The 17,417-nt window shown below is 40.6% G+C and overlaps 1 protein-coding gene across 1 annotated transcript in view; it reads left to right on the top strand.

Moving 5' to 3' along the window:
* Positions 1–413: 413 nt before the first annotated feature.
* The window catches only part of LOC125149955 (uncharacterized), a 73,028-nt gene continuing 56,024 nt past the window's right edge, over positions 414–17,417 (top strand). The window contains exons 1-3 of the mRNA XM_047829173.1: positions 414–470; positions 826–964; positions 1,200–1,338. Coding sequence (XP_047685129.1) covers positions 875–964; positions 1,200–1,338 — 229 coding nt within the window. The 5' untranslated portion in view covers positions 414–470; positions 826–874. The remainder of the gene's footprint in view (positions 471–825; positions 965–1,199; positions 1,339–17,417) is intronic.

Below are 17,417 nucleotides of genomic sequence, written 5' to 3'. Positions count from 1 at the left end.
ATTGAATCTAGAACATCTAGGGGCTATAAAAGAACGTGGGCAGAAAAAACAGGCCACCCACCCAAGCGGAAATTACTGCATGATCAAGTCAAGAAGCGAGGGCAGAGGCCTATGGGAAATGTAGTCCAATCCAGCCGGATCACCGCGCAGCACTCTGGGAACGGGTCTTCTGGGTCTTCTTCTGCGCAAGTGCCGTCCTAGCCCCGCCGCGTTTTTACGCATCTGCATCTTCCCGCCGAGCAGGTCCCAGAACTTTCTCGGTCAGGCAGGCTGGAAGGAGCACACCTGGGGTGAGGGCGCGGAGGGTCTGTGGAACCTGTGCGGAGCGTTGGGGTGGCGTGGGGGCGGTGGGTGTTACCCGGAAGCCACTGGCAGGAAGTCCGGAGCCTGAGGCGCGCTCCAGGGCACGCGCTCCCCGTGGGCGGGTTTGGCCGAGCCCCGTGTGCAGTCGGTGCGCGGTGCGGGCCGAGGTGTGCGGGACCGTGTGCCGGGCACGGCCTGCATCCCGACCCGGGCAGACGTCTGCGGGCGGCGGGAAGGGAAAGCGCGTTCCCGACGTTGACAGCGAATGTGCTGGCAAGCGCGGGAGCGGCGGGGGGGGGGGGGGGGGGGGGGTAGGGAGGTCTGCGGTGGAGCCCGAGTTTGCGAGCCGCAAAGACCAGGGAGATTCCAGGTCTGTCACCTGTAACCGGGGCGAGAGAAGTAACCTCGGAAAGAGGCAGGTCTTCTGGAAATGACGATAGTAGTGAGGGTAACGTCCGCTTGTGGGCGTGTCTCGGAGAGTTAGGTAAGAGCTCACCTGTGAAGCGGTTACCCTACTGCCAGGTGCAGGTACCGGCACACGCGTTACCCCGGTGTGAAATCCGAGTCTCAGATGGGTGAGATCGTACAGTCTGCGGGGGCCAGCCAGGTGTCCACGGCGCTGTCCCTTTTGCTTCGCTTTCTGGCTTCGCTCACGCAAGGGGTAAAGTAGTCTTACGAAGACTCTGGATAAAAATGGAGCCTGCGTCTTTTTTCTGTGCTAATTTTAATGAAAGAGCAGTGCTTGATCCTTTCGTATACTCTGGTCATTAGCTGATTGTTTTTTTAACTTGATAGAAAAAAGTTTAGAAACCTGCAGGCTTATGCCCCCACGATCACTTAAGGGACTCGTACGGACAGTCGTTGGCTCTGCACAGTCATTCCCCTCCCTTTTCCAGGGTCCAACCGCCCTATTCCTGGAGGGAGCCTCCTCTCCTTCTGGGGTGCTGAGACTTTGTGGAAGTGAATTTAGAAGCCGCCGGGCAGGCCAGACCCTTCTTGGTCTCCCGAGAGGTGCAGAAAATGAACACATCTCAGGTGAGCCTTCGGTTCGTTCCTCACTTTGTATTACGGTGGGTTTAAGAAGCTTATAAAGAGACCATACATTCAGAAAAGTAGAAAAAGGTTTAGATCAAGTTAAACTTTACTTTTTAACACTGGTTTACACTGTTTACCATTAATTCTGATTTTTCTAAATGTATTTATTTTGAGAGAGAGCAAGCGAGGGAGGGGCAGAGAGAGGGAGAAGAGAGAGAATCCCAAGCAGGCTCCGCACTGTCAGCGTAGAGCCGGATGTGGGCCTCCAACTCACGAACCGGGAGAGCATGACCTGAGCGGAAACCGTGTCGGACACTTAACCAACTGAACCACCTAGACGCTCCTCCTTCCATTATTCGCCAACTATTATAGCATACCATATATTCTTGCTTTAAAGTTTTTTCATAAAGAGGACATTTTTCCATATTGAGACTTAAAAAGCATCTTCATTTTTTACTATAGCTTCATTGTGGTCTAGTATGTAAAAGTACTGTTGGTAATTTAATCAGCCTTCTATTGAAAGACATTTGGGTTGTTTATAATTACATGACTGTAGGGGTGAAACTATAAGCGAAAATGGTCAGAGGTTACATGCAGTTTCATTTTGTTAAATACTCTAAATGCTGTCCTCCATAGTGGTTATTATATTTGTATTCCTGCCTGTGAAGTGTTTATTCATAACTGGCATATTGAGCTCCTGAGGCGCTCCGTGCCCTGGTGTAATTACCACGTAAACAGCCGACAAAGATTTCTGCCCTCGTGTAGCTTACGTTCAGTTGATGGAAGATGATTAAAAGACTTTGTTATTTGATAATCGACATAGAAGAAATGAAACAAGGAACGCGTTGTGAAGGATCGATTTTAATTTTAAATAAGTTGATCAGATACGCGTCTCTGAGAAATTATTTGGAGACAGCATTTGACAAGTGTGGGGAAAGAAGACTTGCTGGTGTCTACAGAAGAACACTTCATGCTGAGGAAACTGCCAGTGCGAGGACCCTGAGGCAGAGTGGTACCCGAGGCGTCCTGCCAACAGCAAGAACACAGGGCCAGTATGGCTGAAGAGGTGAAAGAGGACAGATCACGTGGGGCATTGAAGGCCATCACACTTGTCACGCACGTAATACATTTGAGATCGTCCCTGTTGTTGCGTGTGTCAGTCCCATTGCATGGCTCTGTCACAATTTGTTGATCTGTGTACCGGTTGGGACATTTGTGTTGCTCCCAGCTTCTGGCCTTGTGAATAAAGCTGCTTGAATGTTCATTTTTCAGTCTTTTTGCCTGGACACATACCTTCATTTCTCTTGAGAAAATGCTTGAGAGTGTGTGGGATCCTGGGTCTTGTAACAAGTGCATGTTTAACATCACAAGGTGCTGCTCTACTGTTTTTGAAGTGGCCATGCCATTGAGATTTCTAGATGCTGTGAATCTGCACCAGCATTTGGTATTGGCAGTTTCCGGGGGCGGTGGGGGGGAAGTAGTGGGTTTTTTGTTTGGTTTGGTATTCAGTTTAAGCTGTTATGCTAGGTATGTACAGATATTTCATTGTACCTGTATTTAATCTGGTGCCTAATGACGTTGAGCGTCATTTCAGTTGCATAGTACCCTCCAGTTCCATCCACGTAGTTGCAAATGGCAAGATTTCATTCTTTTTGATTGCCGACTAATACTCCATTGTATAGATACACCACTTCTTCTTTAGCCATTCATCCATTGATGGACATTTGGGCTCTTTCCATACTTTGGCTATTGTTGATAGTGTTGCTATAAACGTGGGGGTACCTGTGCCCCTTCAAAACAGCACGCCTGAATCCCTTGGATAAATACCTAGTAGTGCAATCACTGAGTTGTAGGGTAGTTCTATTTTTAATTTTTTCAGGAACCTCCATACTGTTTTCCAGAGTGGCTGCACCAGTTTGCATTCCCACCTGCTTAATGCTGTTTTCTAAGAACAAACATTTTTAATTGATCAATTTACAATTTATCAAAATATCAGACTTTATGGTTTTTTTTGTTGTTTCATCTAATCAAGGTCACAAATATACTCCTATGTTACCTGTTAGTTTATGGTTATAGATTCCACATTTACATTTATGATCAGTTTGAGTTTAATTTTTGTTTATGATACAAGTTGTGGTTGGTTCAAGGAAACTCCTCCCTCTCCCTCCCCACCCCTCCCCCCACCTTATGGAGCTTTATTATTCCAGTACCATTTATTGAGAAGAAGGTACTTTATCTCCATTGAATTACCTTGGCACCCCTGTTGGAAGTCATTTGACTATGAATGTGTCCATCTATTTCTGGACCCTATTCTGTAGTTTGTGTCTATCATTTTGCCATTACCACACTGTCTCGATTGTTGTTGATTGATTACATGCCTTGAAATCATGTAATGTGAGTTCTTCACTTTCATTCTCTTTTCAGAATTGTTTTGGATATTCTAGGTCCTGTGCTCCTCCATTTAGAATCATTCTATCTCATAAAAGCCTCTGGGATTTAGCCTATAATTGTATGGGATCTATAGATCAACTTGAGGAGAACAGAATTGACATTGGAGCATACTGAGCCTTCCAATCCCTGGACACACTATAGCTTTTCATTTATTAGTGGTAAAGTGGGTTATAAGCTCTGAAAGGACATGATTTGTTTTTTACATTTTGGACAAATCACTGGCTCCTGTTTAAGAATTGACTCTCGTGGGGCACTGGTTGAAGCAGTGGCAATTTAGGAAGCTATTCAGGTGATTCAAGAATCCATGGTGTTAAGTCAGCACTGATGATACCTCCAGGTGGTGAGAATCTGGGTATATTTTGAAGGTGAAGCAAACCGTATGAAAGTGCTTGTGTCCCATAGCCTTGCAGATACTCTGCTGCCAAACACAGGACTTTTCAAAATGGGATAAAAACCTATTGCGTTTCATAGATCACTTTGGTTTGATAAACATTGTTTTATGATTGTGGTCCATTTTCACTCTTTTTGTTTTTGTTTTTGTTTTTTTTTTGAACTATACTTTTTTTTTGAGAAGTATTTGTATTCTATTGTTTTATTTTTTAATTTTTTTTTTAATATATGAAATTTATTGTCAAATTGGTTTCCATACAACACCCAGTGCTCATCCCAAAAGATGCCCTCTTCAATGCCCGTCACCTACCCTTCCCTCCCTCCCACCCCCCATCAACCCTCAGTTCTGTTTTTAAGAGTCTCTTATGCTTTGGCTCTTTCCCACTCTAACCTCTTTTTTTTTTTTTTTTCCTTCCCCTCCCCCATGGGTTTCTGTTAAGTTTCTCAGGATCCACATAAGAGTGAAAACATATGGTATCTGTCTTTCTCTGTATGGCTTATTTCACTTAGCATCACACTCTCCAGTTCCATCCACGTTGCTACAAAGGGCCATATTTCTTTCTCATTGCCACGTAGTACTCCATTGTGTATATAAACCACAATTTCTTTATCCATTCATCAGTTGATGGACATTTAGGCTCTTTCCATAATTTGGCTATTGTTGAGAGTGCTGCTCTAAACATTGTGGTACAAGTGCCCCTATGCATCAGTACTTCTGTATCCCTTGGGTAAATTCCCAGCAGTGCTACTACTGGGTCATAGGGTAGGTCCATTTTTAATTTTTTGAGGAACCTCCACACTGTTTTCCAGAGTGGCTGCACCAGTTTGCATTCCCACCAACAGTGCAAGAGGGTCCCCATTTCTCCACATCCTCTCCAGCATCTGTAGTCTCCTGATTTGTTCATTTTGGCCACTCTGACTGGCATGAGGTGATATCTGAGTGTGGTTTTGATTTGTATTTCCCTGATGAGGAGCGACGTTGAGGATCTTTTCATGTGCCTGTTGGCCATCCGGATGTCTTCTTTAGAGAAGTGTCTGTTCATGTTTTCTGCCCATTTCTTCACTGGATTATTTGTTTTTGGGTGTGGAGTTTGGTGAGCTCTTTATAGATTTTGGATACTAGCCCTTTGTCCTATATGTCATTTGCAAATATCTTTTCCCATTCCGTCGGTTGCCTTTTAGTTTTGTTGATAGTTTCCTTTGCCGTGCAGAAGCTTTTTATCTTCATGAGGTCCCAATAGTTCATTTTTGCTTTTAATTCCCTTGCCTTTGGGGATGTGTCAAGTAAGAAATTGCTGCGGCTGAGGTCAGAGAGGTCTTTTTCTGCTTTCTCCTCTAGGGTTTTGATGGTTTCCTGTCTCACATTCAGGTCCTTTATCCATTTTGAGTTTATTTTTGTGAATGGTGTGAGAGAGTGGTCTAGTTTCATTCTTCTGCATGTTGCTGTCCAGTTCTCCCAGCACCATTTGTTAAGGAGACTGTCTTTTTTCCATTGGATATTCTTTCCTGCTTTGTCAAAGATTAGTTGGCCATACGTTTGTGGGTCTAGTTCTGGGGTTTCTATTCTATTCCATTGGTCTATGTGTCTGTTTTTGTGCCAGTACCATGCTGTCTTGATGATTACAGCTTTGTAGTAGAGGCTAAAGTCTGGGATTGTGATGCCTCCTGCTTTGGTCTTCTTCAAAATTACTTTGGCTCTTCGAGGTCTTTTGTGGTTCCATATGAATTTTAGGATTGCTTGTTCTAGCTTCAAGAAGAATGCTGGTGCAATTTTTATTGGGATTGCATTGAATGTGTAGATAGCTTTGGGTAGTATTGACATTTTGACAATATTTATTCTTCCAACCCATTAGCACGGAATGTTTTTCCATTTCTTTATATCTTCTTCAATTTCATTCATAAGCTTTCTGTAGTTTTCAGCATACAGATCTTGTACATCTTTGGTTAGATTTATCCCTAGGTATTTTATGTGTCTTGGTGCAATTGTGAATGGGATCAGTTTCTTTATTTGTCTTTCTGTTGCTTCATTTTAGTGCATAAGAATGCAACTGATTTCTGTACATTGATTTTGTATCCTGCAACTTTGCTGAATTCATGTATCAGTTCTAGCAGACTTTTGGTGGAGTCTATCGGATTTTCCATGTATATTATCATGTCATCTGCAAAAAATGAAAGTTTGACTTCATCTTTGCCAATTTTGATGCCTTTGACTTCCTTTTGTTGTCTGATGGCTGATGCTAGAACTTCCAACACTATGTTAAACAACAGTGGTGAGAGTGGACGTCCCTGTCGTGTTCCTGATCTCAGGGGGAAAGCTCTCAGTTTTTCCCCATTGAGGATGATGTTAGCTGTGGGCTTTTCATAAATGGCTTTTATGATATTTAAGTATGTGCCTTCTATCCCGACTTTCTCAAGGGTTTTTATTAAGAAAGGGTGCTGAATTTTGTCAAATGCTTTTTCTGCATCGATTGACAGGATCATATGGTTCTTTTCTTTTATTGTGATGTATCACGTTGATTGATTTGCGAATGTTGAACCAGCCCTGCATCCCAGGAATGAATCCCACTTGATCATGGTGAATAATTCTTTTTATATGCTGTTGAATTCGATTTGCTAGTATCTTATTGAGAATTTTGCATCCATATTCATCAGGGATATTGGCCTGTAGTTCTCTTTTATTACTGGGTCTCTGTCTGGTTTAGGAATCAAAGCAATACTGGCTTCATAGAATGAGTCTGGAAGTTTTCCTTCCCTTTCTATTTTTTGGAATAGCTTCAGAAGGATAGGTATTACCTCTGCTTTAAATCTCTGGTAGAATTCCTCAGGGAAGCCATCTGGTCCTGGACTCTTATTTATTGGGAGATTTTTGATAACTGATTCAATTTCTTTGCTGGTTATGGGTCTGTTCAAGCTATTTCCTCCTGTTACAGTTTTGGAAGTGTGTGGGTGTTTAGGAATTTGTCCATTTCTTCCAGGTTGTCCAGTTTGTTAGCATATAATTTTTCATAGTATTCCCTGATAATTGCTTGTATTTCTGAGGGATTGGTTGTAATAATTCCATTTTCATTCATGATTTTATCTATTTGGGTCATCTCCCTTTTCTTTTTGAGAAGCATGGCTGGAGGTTTATCAATTTGTTTATTTTTTCAAAAAACCAACTCTTGGTTTCATTGATCTGCTCTACAGTTTTTTTTAGATTCTATTTTGTTTATTTCTGCTCTGATCTTTATTATTTCTTTTCTTCTGCTGGGTTTGGGGTGTCTTTGCTGCTCTGCTTCTATTTCCTTTAGGTGTGCTGTTAGATTTTATATTTGGGATTTTTCTTGTTTCTTGAGATAGGCCTGGATCGCAATGTATTTTCCTCTCAGGACTGCCTTCGCTGCATCCCAAAGTGTTTGGATTGTTGTATTTTCATTTTCATTTGTTTCCATATATTTTTTATTTTCTTCTCTAATTGCCTGGTTGACCCATTCATTCTTTAGTAGGGTGTTCTTTAACCTCCATGCTTTTGGAGGTTTTCCAGACTTTTTCCTGTGGTTGATTTCAAGCTTCATAGCATTGTGGTCTGAAAGTATGCATGGTATGATCTCAATTCTTGTATACTTATGTAGGGCTGTTTTGTGACCCAGTAAGTGATCTATCTTGGAGAATGTTCCATGTGCACTCGAGAAGAAAGTATATTCTGTTGCTTTGGGATGCAGAGTTCTAAATATATCTGTCAAGTCCATCTGATCCCATGTATCATTCAGGGCCCTTGTTTCTTTATTGACCATGTGTCTAGATGATCTATCCATTGTTGTAAGTGGGGTATTAAAGCCCCCAGCAATTACCACATTCTTGTCAATAAGGTTGCTTATGTTTGTGAGTAATTGTTTTATATATTTGGGGGCTCCCGTATTCGGCACATAGACATTTATAATTGTTAGTTCTTCTTGATGGATAGACCCTGTAATTATTATATAATGCCCTTCTTTATCTCTTGTTACGGCCTTTAATTTAAAGTCTAGTTTGTCTGATGTAAGTATGGCTACTCCAGCTGTCTTTTGACTTCCAGTAGCATGATAAATAGTTCTCCATCCCCTCACTCTCAATCTGAAGGTGTCCTCAGGTCTAAAATGCGTCTCTTGTAGACAGCAGATAGATGGGTCTTGTTTTTTTATCCATTCTGATCCCTATGTCTTTTGGTTGGCGCATTTAGTCCATTTATGTTCAGTTATTATAGAAAGATATGGGTTTAGAGTCATTGTGATGTCCGTAGGTTTCATGCTTGTAGCGATGTCTCTGGTACTTTGTCTCACAGGATCCCCCTTAGGATCTCTTGTAGGGCTGGTTTAGTGGTGATGAATTCCTTCAGTTTTTGTTTGTTTGGAAAGACCTTTATCTCTCTTTCTATTCTAAATGACAGATTTGCTGGATAGAGGATTCTCGGCTGCATATTTTTTCTGTTCATCACATTGAAGATTTCCTGCCATTCCTTTCTGGCCTGCCAAATTTCAGTAGAGAGATCCATCATGAGTCTTATCGGTCTCCCTTTATATGTTAGAGCATGTTTATCCCTAGCTGCTTTCAGAATTTTCTCTTTATCCTTGTATTTTGCCAGTTTGACTATGATATGTCTTGCAGAAGATCGATTCAAGTTATGTCTGAAGGGAGTTCTCTGTGCTTCTTGGATTTCAATGCCTTTTTCCTTCCCCAGATCAGGGAAGTTCTCAGCTATGATTTCTTCAAGTATACCTTCAGCATCTTTCCCTCTCTCTTCCTCCTCTGGAATACCAATTATGCGTAGATTATTTCTCTTTAGTGCATCACTTAGTTCTCTAATTTTCCCTTCATACTCCTGGATTTTTTTATCTCTCTTTTTCTCAGCTTCTTCTTTTTCCATAATTTTATCTTCTAGTTCACCTATTCTTTCCTCTGCCTCTTCAATCCGAGCTATGGTTGTCTCCATTTTTTTTTTTTTTTTTTTTTTGTAGCTCATTAATAGCATTTTTTAGCTCCTCCTGGCTGTTCCTTAGTTCCTTGATCTGTGTAGCAATAGATTCTCTGCTGTCCTCTATATGTTTTAAAGCCCAGCGATTAATTTTATGACTATTATTTTAAATTCACTTTCTGTTATATTGTTTAAATTGTTTTTGATCAGTTCGTTAGCTGTTGCTACTTCCTGCAGTTTCTTTTGAGGAGAATTCTTCCGTTTCATCATTTTGGATAGTCCCTGGAGTGGTGCGGAACTGCAGGGCACTTCCCCTGTACTGTCTTGAATAACTTGTGTTGGTGGGCGGGTCCACAGTTAGACCTGATGTCTGACCCCAGCCCACCGCTGGGGCCACAGTCAGACTGGTGTGTACTTTCTCTTCCCCTCTCCCAGGGGCAGGACTCACTGTGGAGTGGTGTGGCCTCTGGGCTACTTGCACACCGCCAGCCTTGTGGTGCTGGGGATCTGGCGTATTAGCTGGGGTGGATTGGCAAGGTGCACAGGGGTGGGAGGGGAAGGCTCAGCTCGCTTATCTTTCAGTGATCTGCTTCGGGAGGGGCCCTGAGGCACCTGGAGGGAGTCAGACCCACCGGAGGGCTGGATCCGCAGAAGCACAGCGTTGGGTGTTTGCATGGCACAAGCAAGGCCCCTGACAGGAACTGGTTCCCTTTGGGATTTTGGCTGGGGGATGGGCGAGGGAGATGGCGCTGGCGAGCGCCTTGGTTCCCTGACGAGCTGAGCTCTGTCCTCCGGGGCTCAACAACTCTCCCTCCCGTTGTCCTCCAGCCCTCCCGTTCTCTGTTAGCTTATAACCTTCCAGATGTCAAGTCCCTCTTGCTGTAGGAACACACTCTGTCCGGCCCCTCCTCTTTTCCAAGCCAGACTCAGGGGCTCTGCTTGGCCAGCGGGCGCCCTTCTGCCCCGGCTCCCTCCCGCCAGTCCGTGGAGCGCGCACCGCCCTTCCTACCCTCTTCCGTGGGCCTGTTGTCTGTGCTTGGCTCTGGAGACTCCATTTTACTAGTCTTCTGGCGGTTTTCCGGGTTATTTAGGCAGGTGTAGGTGGAATCTAAGTGATCAGCAGGACACGCAGTGAGCCCAGCATCCTCCTATGCCGCCATCTTCCTGAACTATATTCTTTACCCTGATTCTATTTTGTGTTTTGAGCTTTTACTTATATTTTGAGATTTATCTTTTCCTGTGATGTGGACTACAAATTTTTCTCTAATATTTATGTTTTGGTGAAGTTAATAACCAAAACTTTTTTTTTTATGTTTATTTATTTTGTGAGAGAGAGAGAGCAAGCCAGGGAGGGGGCAGCGAGAAAGATGTCCTGATATGGGCTATATCATTGTTTTTTCATTTGCAAATATTTTCTTCCATTTAGTAAGTTACCTTTTCATTTTGATGATGGTTTCTTTGCAGTGCAGAAGCTTTTGATGTAGGCCTGCTTGTTTATTTTTGCCAAAAGTCATCACCAACACTGATGTCAAGAAGCTTAACCCTATGTTTTTTTCTAGGAGTTTTATGGCTTCAGGTCTTACATTCAAGTGTTTAATACATTTTGATTTGATTTTTGTGTATGGTGGATAGTGGTCCAGTTTTATTTTTTTGCATGTGGCTGCCCAGTTTTCCCAACACTTTAATTGAAGTGACTGTTCTTTTCCCATTGTATAGTCTTATGTCTTTTGTCATTAATTACTTGGCCATATTTGTGTCATTTACTTTTGGACTCTATTCTGTTCCCTTGGTCAGTGGGTCTGTTTTTATGCCAATACCATACTGTTTTGATTACTGTAGCTTTGTAAGATAGTTTGAAATCAGGAAGTGTGATATCTCCAGCTTTGTTCTTCTTTCATAAGATTGCTTTCGCTATTGCAGATCTTGTGTGGTTCCATACAGGTTTTAGGATATTTTTTAACGATGTTAATTTTCCCAGTCCAAGAGCATGGACTATCTTTCCACTTAATTCATGTCTTTCTAAATTACTTTCATCAATGACCTACAGTTTTTATTGTACAGATCTTTCACCTCCTTGGTTAAATTTACTACTAGGTTTTCTTTTTGATGAAATTATAAGTGGGATTATATTCTTAATTTTTCTTTCGCATTGTGTTGTATAGAAAGCCATTGATTTTTGAATATTGATTTTATATACTGCAACCTTACTGTATTTATTAGTTTTGTCAGTGTTAAGGTATAGTGTTTAGGGCTTTCTATATCTAATATTATGTCACCTGTAAATAGAGACTTTTAGTTTTTCCTTTACCATTTGGATTCCTTTTTTGTTTGTTTTTCTTACCTAATTGCTTTGGCCAGGGTTTCCAGTAGTATGTTGAATAAAAGTGGCAAGACAGACATCCTTGTCTTGTTCCTGATCTCAGAGGAAAAGTTTTCAACTTTCCCCATTGAGTATGATGTTAGCTGTAGGTTTGTCGTATAAAGCCTTTATTATGTGGTGGTGTGTTCCCTTTCTACCCACTTTGTTGAGTTTTTATCATGCGTAGGTGTTAGATTTTGTCAAATGCTTTTTCTGCCTCCATTGAAATGAACATATGATTTTTATTTTTCATTTTGTCACTTGGTATATCACATGGATTGATTTGTGGATGTTGAACCATCCTTGCATCCCTAGAATAAGTTCCACTTGATCATGGTGTCTGATCCTTTTTTAATGTATTGCTGAATTGGGTTTACCAATTTTGTTGAGAATTTTGCATCTGTGTTCATCAAGGATATTGGCCTGTAATTTTCTTACAGTGTCCTTGTCTGTCTTGGTGTCAGGAATGCTGGCTTTGTAAAATAAGTTCCAAAGTGTTCCCTCCTCTTGTGATTTGGACGAATATGAGAAAATTTGGTATTAATTCTTCTTTAAGTGATTAGTAAAATTCACCAGTGAAGCCATCTGGTCCTGGACTTTTGCTACAGATTTGTCTATTTCGTTTTTCTCTATGAAGACCAGCTCTTAGTTTTATTGGTCTTTTCTATTGTCTTTTTGTTTTCCATTTTATTTACTTCTGCTCTGGTATTTTTTATTACCCTCCAGCTAATAACTTTGGACATAGTTTTGGACTTATTTTTCTAGTTCCTCTAAGTGCAAAGTAAGATTGCTTATATGAGATCTTTCTGTTTATTAATGTAAATATTTATTGCCATGAATTCCCCTCTTACTACTGCTTTTGCCATGTGTCTTAAATTTAAAAATTTTTTTTAACGTTTATTTATTTTTGAGACAGAGAGAGACAGAGCATGAACGGGGGAGAGTCAGAGAGAGAGGGAGACACAGAATCTGAAACAGGCTCCAGGCTCTGAGCTGTCAGCACAGAGCCCAACACGGGGCTTGAACTCACAGACCGCGAGATCATGACCTGAGCCGAAGTCAGTCGCTTAACCGACTGAGCCACCCAGGCGCCCCTCTTAAGTGTATTGAATTTCCATTTTCATTTTTCTCAAGATATTTTTGATTTCTCATTTCATTTCTCTCACCCTTTGGTTGGTTGGTAACATGTGATTTAATAACCACATATTTGTGCATTGTCTAGAGTAATTGCAATTTATTTCTGATTTTATACCATTGTGGTTAGAGAAAATGCTTAATATGATTTCAGTCTTCTTAAATTTATTAAGATTTGTTTTGTGGCCTGGAGATATATTCTGGAGAATGTTTCAAGTCTACTTAAGAAGAATGTGTATTTTGCTGCTTTTGGATGGCAAGTTTTGTAAATGTCTATTAAATCCATCTGGTATAACACGTAGTTTAAGTCTTATGTTTCCTTATTGCTTTTCTTTCTGGATGATCTATCCATCGTTGCAAGTGGTGTATTGCAGTTCCAAACTATAACTGTATTCCTATCTATTTCTACCTTCAGATCTGTTAATTTCTGGATATCATTAGGTGTTCCTATGTTGGGCAGCATAAATATTTATAAATGTTACATCCTTTTCTTAGAATGACCTCTTATCATTATATAATTATCTTCGTTTCTTGTTACAGTTTTTGTCTTGAAGTCTATTTTGTTTGTTGTAAGTATAGCTATCCTCATTTCTTTGTTTTAAATTTTTTTTAACGTTTATTCATTTTTGAGAAACAGACCATGAGTGGGGGAGGGGCAAAGAGAGAGACACAGAATCTGAAGCACGCTCCAGTCTCCAAGCTGTCAGCACAGAACCTGACACGGGGCTCAAACCCACGGACTGTGAGATCATGACCTGCACTGAAGTCCAAGGCTTAACTGACCTATCTTTATTTTCTTTTTAATTCGATTTGCATGGAATATCTTTTTGTATCCCTTCACTATGAGTCTGTGTGTCCTTAAAGCTAAAGTGAGTCTTTTGTAGGCAGCATGTAGTTGTAACTTAAAAAAAAAAAAACAAAAAATCTATTTAGCCTGTCTCTCTTGATTAGAGAATTTAGTCCATTTACATTAAAATCATTTGTGTTAGCTAATGTCTTTTCTACTGCCATTTGTTCATTGTTTTCTGGCTTTTGGTAATTCCTTTGTTCCTTTCTTCTTTTTGTCCCTTTCTTGTGATTTGGTGATATTCTGTGATGGTACATGTTGATTTATCTTTTGGTTTTCTACTAAAAGTAGTAAATAACTTTATCATCAGTAGCACTGCTGTAAACAGTGGAGTGCACGTACCCCTTTGAAACAGCATACCTGTATCCTTTGGATAAATTCCTAGTAGTGCAATTTCTGGGTCGTAGGGTAGTTCTATTTTTAATTTTTTGAGGAAACTTCCTAGTGTTTTCCAGAGTGGCTGCATCAGTTTGCCTTCCCACCAACAGTGCAAGAGGGTTACCCTTTCTCCACATCCTTGCCAATATCTGTTGTTTCCTGAGTTGTTAATTTTAGCTATTCTGACAGGTGTGAGATGGTATCTCATCGTGGTTTTGATTTGTATTTCCCTGATGATGTGTTGAGCATTTTTTCTTGTGTCTGTTAGCTATCTAAAAGATGTCTTCTTTTAAAAAGTGTCTATTCATGTCTTCTGCCCATTGCTTTAGTGGATTATTTGTTGTTTAGGAGTTGAGTTTGGTAAATTCTTTATAGATTTTGGATACTAATCCTTTATCAGATAATGTCCTTTACAAATATCTTCTCCCATTAAGTCAGTTGCCTTTTAGTTTTGCTGATTGTTTCCTTTGCTGTGCAGAAGCTTTTTTGATGAGGTACCAATTGTTCATTTTTGCTTTTGTTTCCCTTGCCTCTAGAGACATGTCAAGTAAGAAGTTGCTGTGGCTGGGGTCAAAGAGGTTGTTGCCAGTTTCTCCTCTAAGATTTTGATGGCTTCCTATCTTACGTCTAGGTCTCTCATCAGTTTTGAGTTTATTTTTGTGTATGGTGTAAGAAAGTGGTCCAGGTTCATTTTTCTGCATGTCGGTGTCCCGTTTTCCCAGCATCATTTGTTGAAGAGACTGTCTTTTTTCCATTGGATATTCTTTCCTGCTTTGTCAAAGATTAGTTGGCCATATGTTGGTGGGTCCATTTCTGGGCTCTCTATTCTGTTCCACTGATCTATGTGTCTGTTTTTGTGCCAGTACCATACTCTCTTGATGATTACAGATTTGAAATACAGGTTAAAGTCCAGGATTGTGATGCTTCCAGCTTTGGTTTTTCTTTTTCAGGATTGTTTTGGCTATTCGGGGTCTTTTGTGGTTCCGTACAAATTTTAGGATGTTTGTTCCAGCTCTGTGAAGACTGCTGGTGTTATTTTGATAAGGATTGCATTGAATATGTAGATTGCTTAGGGTAGTATCAACCCTTTAACAATGTTCTTCCAATCCATGAGCATGGAATGTTTTTCCATTTTTGTGTATGTGTCTTCAATTTCTTTCATAAGCTTTCTATGGTTTTCAGCATACAGATCTTTTACCTTTTGATTAGGTTTATTCCTAGGTATTTTATGGTTTTTCGTGCAATTGTGAATGGGATCGATTCCTTGATTTCTCTTTCTGCTGCTTCATTATTGGTGTATAGAAACGCAACCGATTTCTGTACTTTGATTTTTATATCCTGCAACTTTGCTGAATTCATGGATCGGTTCTAGCAGTTTTTTGGTGGAGGCTTTTGGGTTTTCCACATAGACTATCATGTCGTCACTGAAGGGATACTGTCTATTATTTACCTTTAGGAATTCAGTTACATTTCCCAGTCTCGTTGGCAGTGTTCCCTGTCTTCCTTTGTTGTACATTTATAGTAGGTTTTGTATTTCACCTGAGTGTGTTTAGGAGACGGGATGTAAATGCATATGTTTCGTCCATTATCTTGAACTAGAGCAATCACGCATGCCTGAAATGGTCACTTAATTTCAAATAGTCTATTTTGTCCGTTTTCTCTTGACACCAGTAATAAACTTTTCCTCTGACTTCTTTGTTTATTCTTTTTCTGGTAAATATTGGTGTTCTCTCAAATTTAGTTTTGGACCTTTTCTCCCCTCAGTTTGTATGTCCTGTCTGAGCCAGTGGATTCTGTTTTATGATTTCAGTTATCACGTTAATGGCTAATGTCCCTTAAATCTTTATCTTCATTGTAGATTTCATGTGCTTCATAATCATATAATTGTGCAGTGGATAATTTTTCTGTGTGTCCACACATTTTGAGTACAACATAAACATACCCAACCTCTTTTTCCAGTCTCTGTATGTGGCATCAGCACCTCTCCCTCTGGTTACGCTCCTTCTCTGCATAACTGACCAAGAAGGTAGTGTTTCTTTCTCTCCAAGAATTAGTTTCTGGTGCTTCATTCCCATTGCTTTGCCTTCGTATAGGTGGGTTGCTCTTGAATTGATCTCTTTGGTTTTGCTGCTTAAAACATACCCCACTCGGGGCGCCTGGGTGGCGCAGTCGGTTAAGCGTCCGACTTCAGCCAGGTCACGATCTCGCGGTCCGGGAGTTCAAGCCCCGGGAGTTCGAGCCCCGCGTCGGGCTCTGGGCTGATGGCTCAGAGCCTGGAGCCTGTTTCCGATTCTGTGTCTCCCTCTCTCTCTGCCCCTCCCCCGTTCATGCTCTGTCTCTCTCTGTCCCAAAAATAAATAAACGTTGAAAAAAAAATTTAAAAAAAAAAAAAAAAAAAAAACATACCCCACTCTTCCTCTAGATCACGTTTTCTAAAATAAATATGTAGATATGTGTGCACATATCCAGGGCTTACATAGGTCTCTTCATTGGTTCCCCATTACCCTAGCAGAAGGCTTTGAGTGGGAGTGTTGTATACCCTAGAGAGGCTCAGGACAGAACCTTGGATATAGGATAAAATATAGGAAGATTTTCTTTTAGTTACTTTATGTAAAAGAAAAAAAAAGCAAAATACTAAGCATTACAAATATCAAATTAACAGATGGTGCATGTATATAACTTGTAAGTAATTACGGGTGAATCAGGGCATGAGAATATTTGTATTCATTGAGTGGTATCCCCAAAATGGAAGACAGAGTTAGGGCCATGACAGGCATCCTTTGTAACATTTTGTTTTAACCTCTACTTAATTAGTTCCAAAAGGTATTTTCCATGTCAGCAGGTTTCTAAGTATAATTTGATTTTCACCACCCAAATCATGATATAGAATATTTATACCACCCTAAAATGTTTTGTGTCGTGATGCAGCCATTTCCCTCCTTCCTCCCTTCAACCACTGATCTGTTCTCTATTGTAATTGTTTTTGCCTTTTCTGGATTCTCATATAAATGGAATCATACAATATATACTATTTTTTCATTCACTTCTTTCACTGAAAATAATTATTTTAGGATTCATGCATATTTTGTGTGTTAGTTTATTCTTTTCTTTTCTAATTTTTTTTTAACGTTTTATTTACTTTTGAGAGATACTGACAGAGTGCGAGCAGAGGAGGGGCAGAGAGAGAGGGAAACACAGAATCCGAAGCAGGCTCCAGGCTCCAAGCTGTCAGCACAGAGCCCAACAAGGGTCTCAAACCCATGAACCACAAGATCATGACCTGAGCCGAAGTCGGACGCTTAACCGATTGAGCCACCCAGGCGTCTCAGTTTATTCTTTATATTAGTGAGCGTGTCCTTTTGAATAGATACTGTTGTTTCAAATTTGATGCTGTTGTTTCAGGTTTTTGTGCAGACATATGTTTTCATTTCTCTTGTGTGAATACCTAGGAGTGGTTTTCCTAGGTATTATGACAAAGGTATTTGTAACTTTTATAAGTAGCTGCCAAATGGTTCCAGAATGACTATGCTCTTTTCATGCCCATTTGGCAATATACCAGAGTTCTAGCTAATCCACAGTCTCACCTACAC

The sequence above is a fragment of the Prionailurus viverrinus genome, chromosome D4, assembly GCF_022837055.1.
Source record: "Prionailurus viverrinus isolate Anna chromosome D4, UM_Priviv_1.0, whole genome shotgun sequence".
Lineage (NCBI taxonomy): Eukaryota > Metazoa > Chordata > Mammalia > Carnivora > Felidae > Prionailurus > Prionailurus viverrinus.
This window is presented reverse-complemented; position numbering and strand designations above follow the sequence as displayed.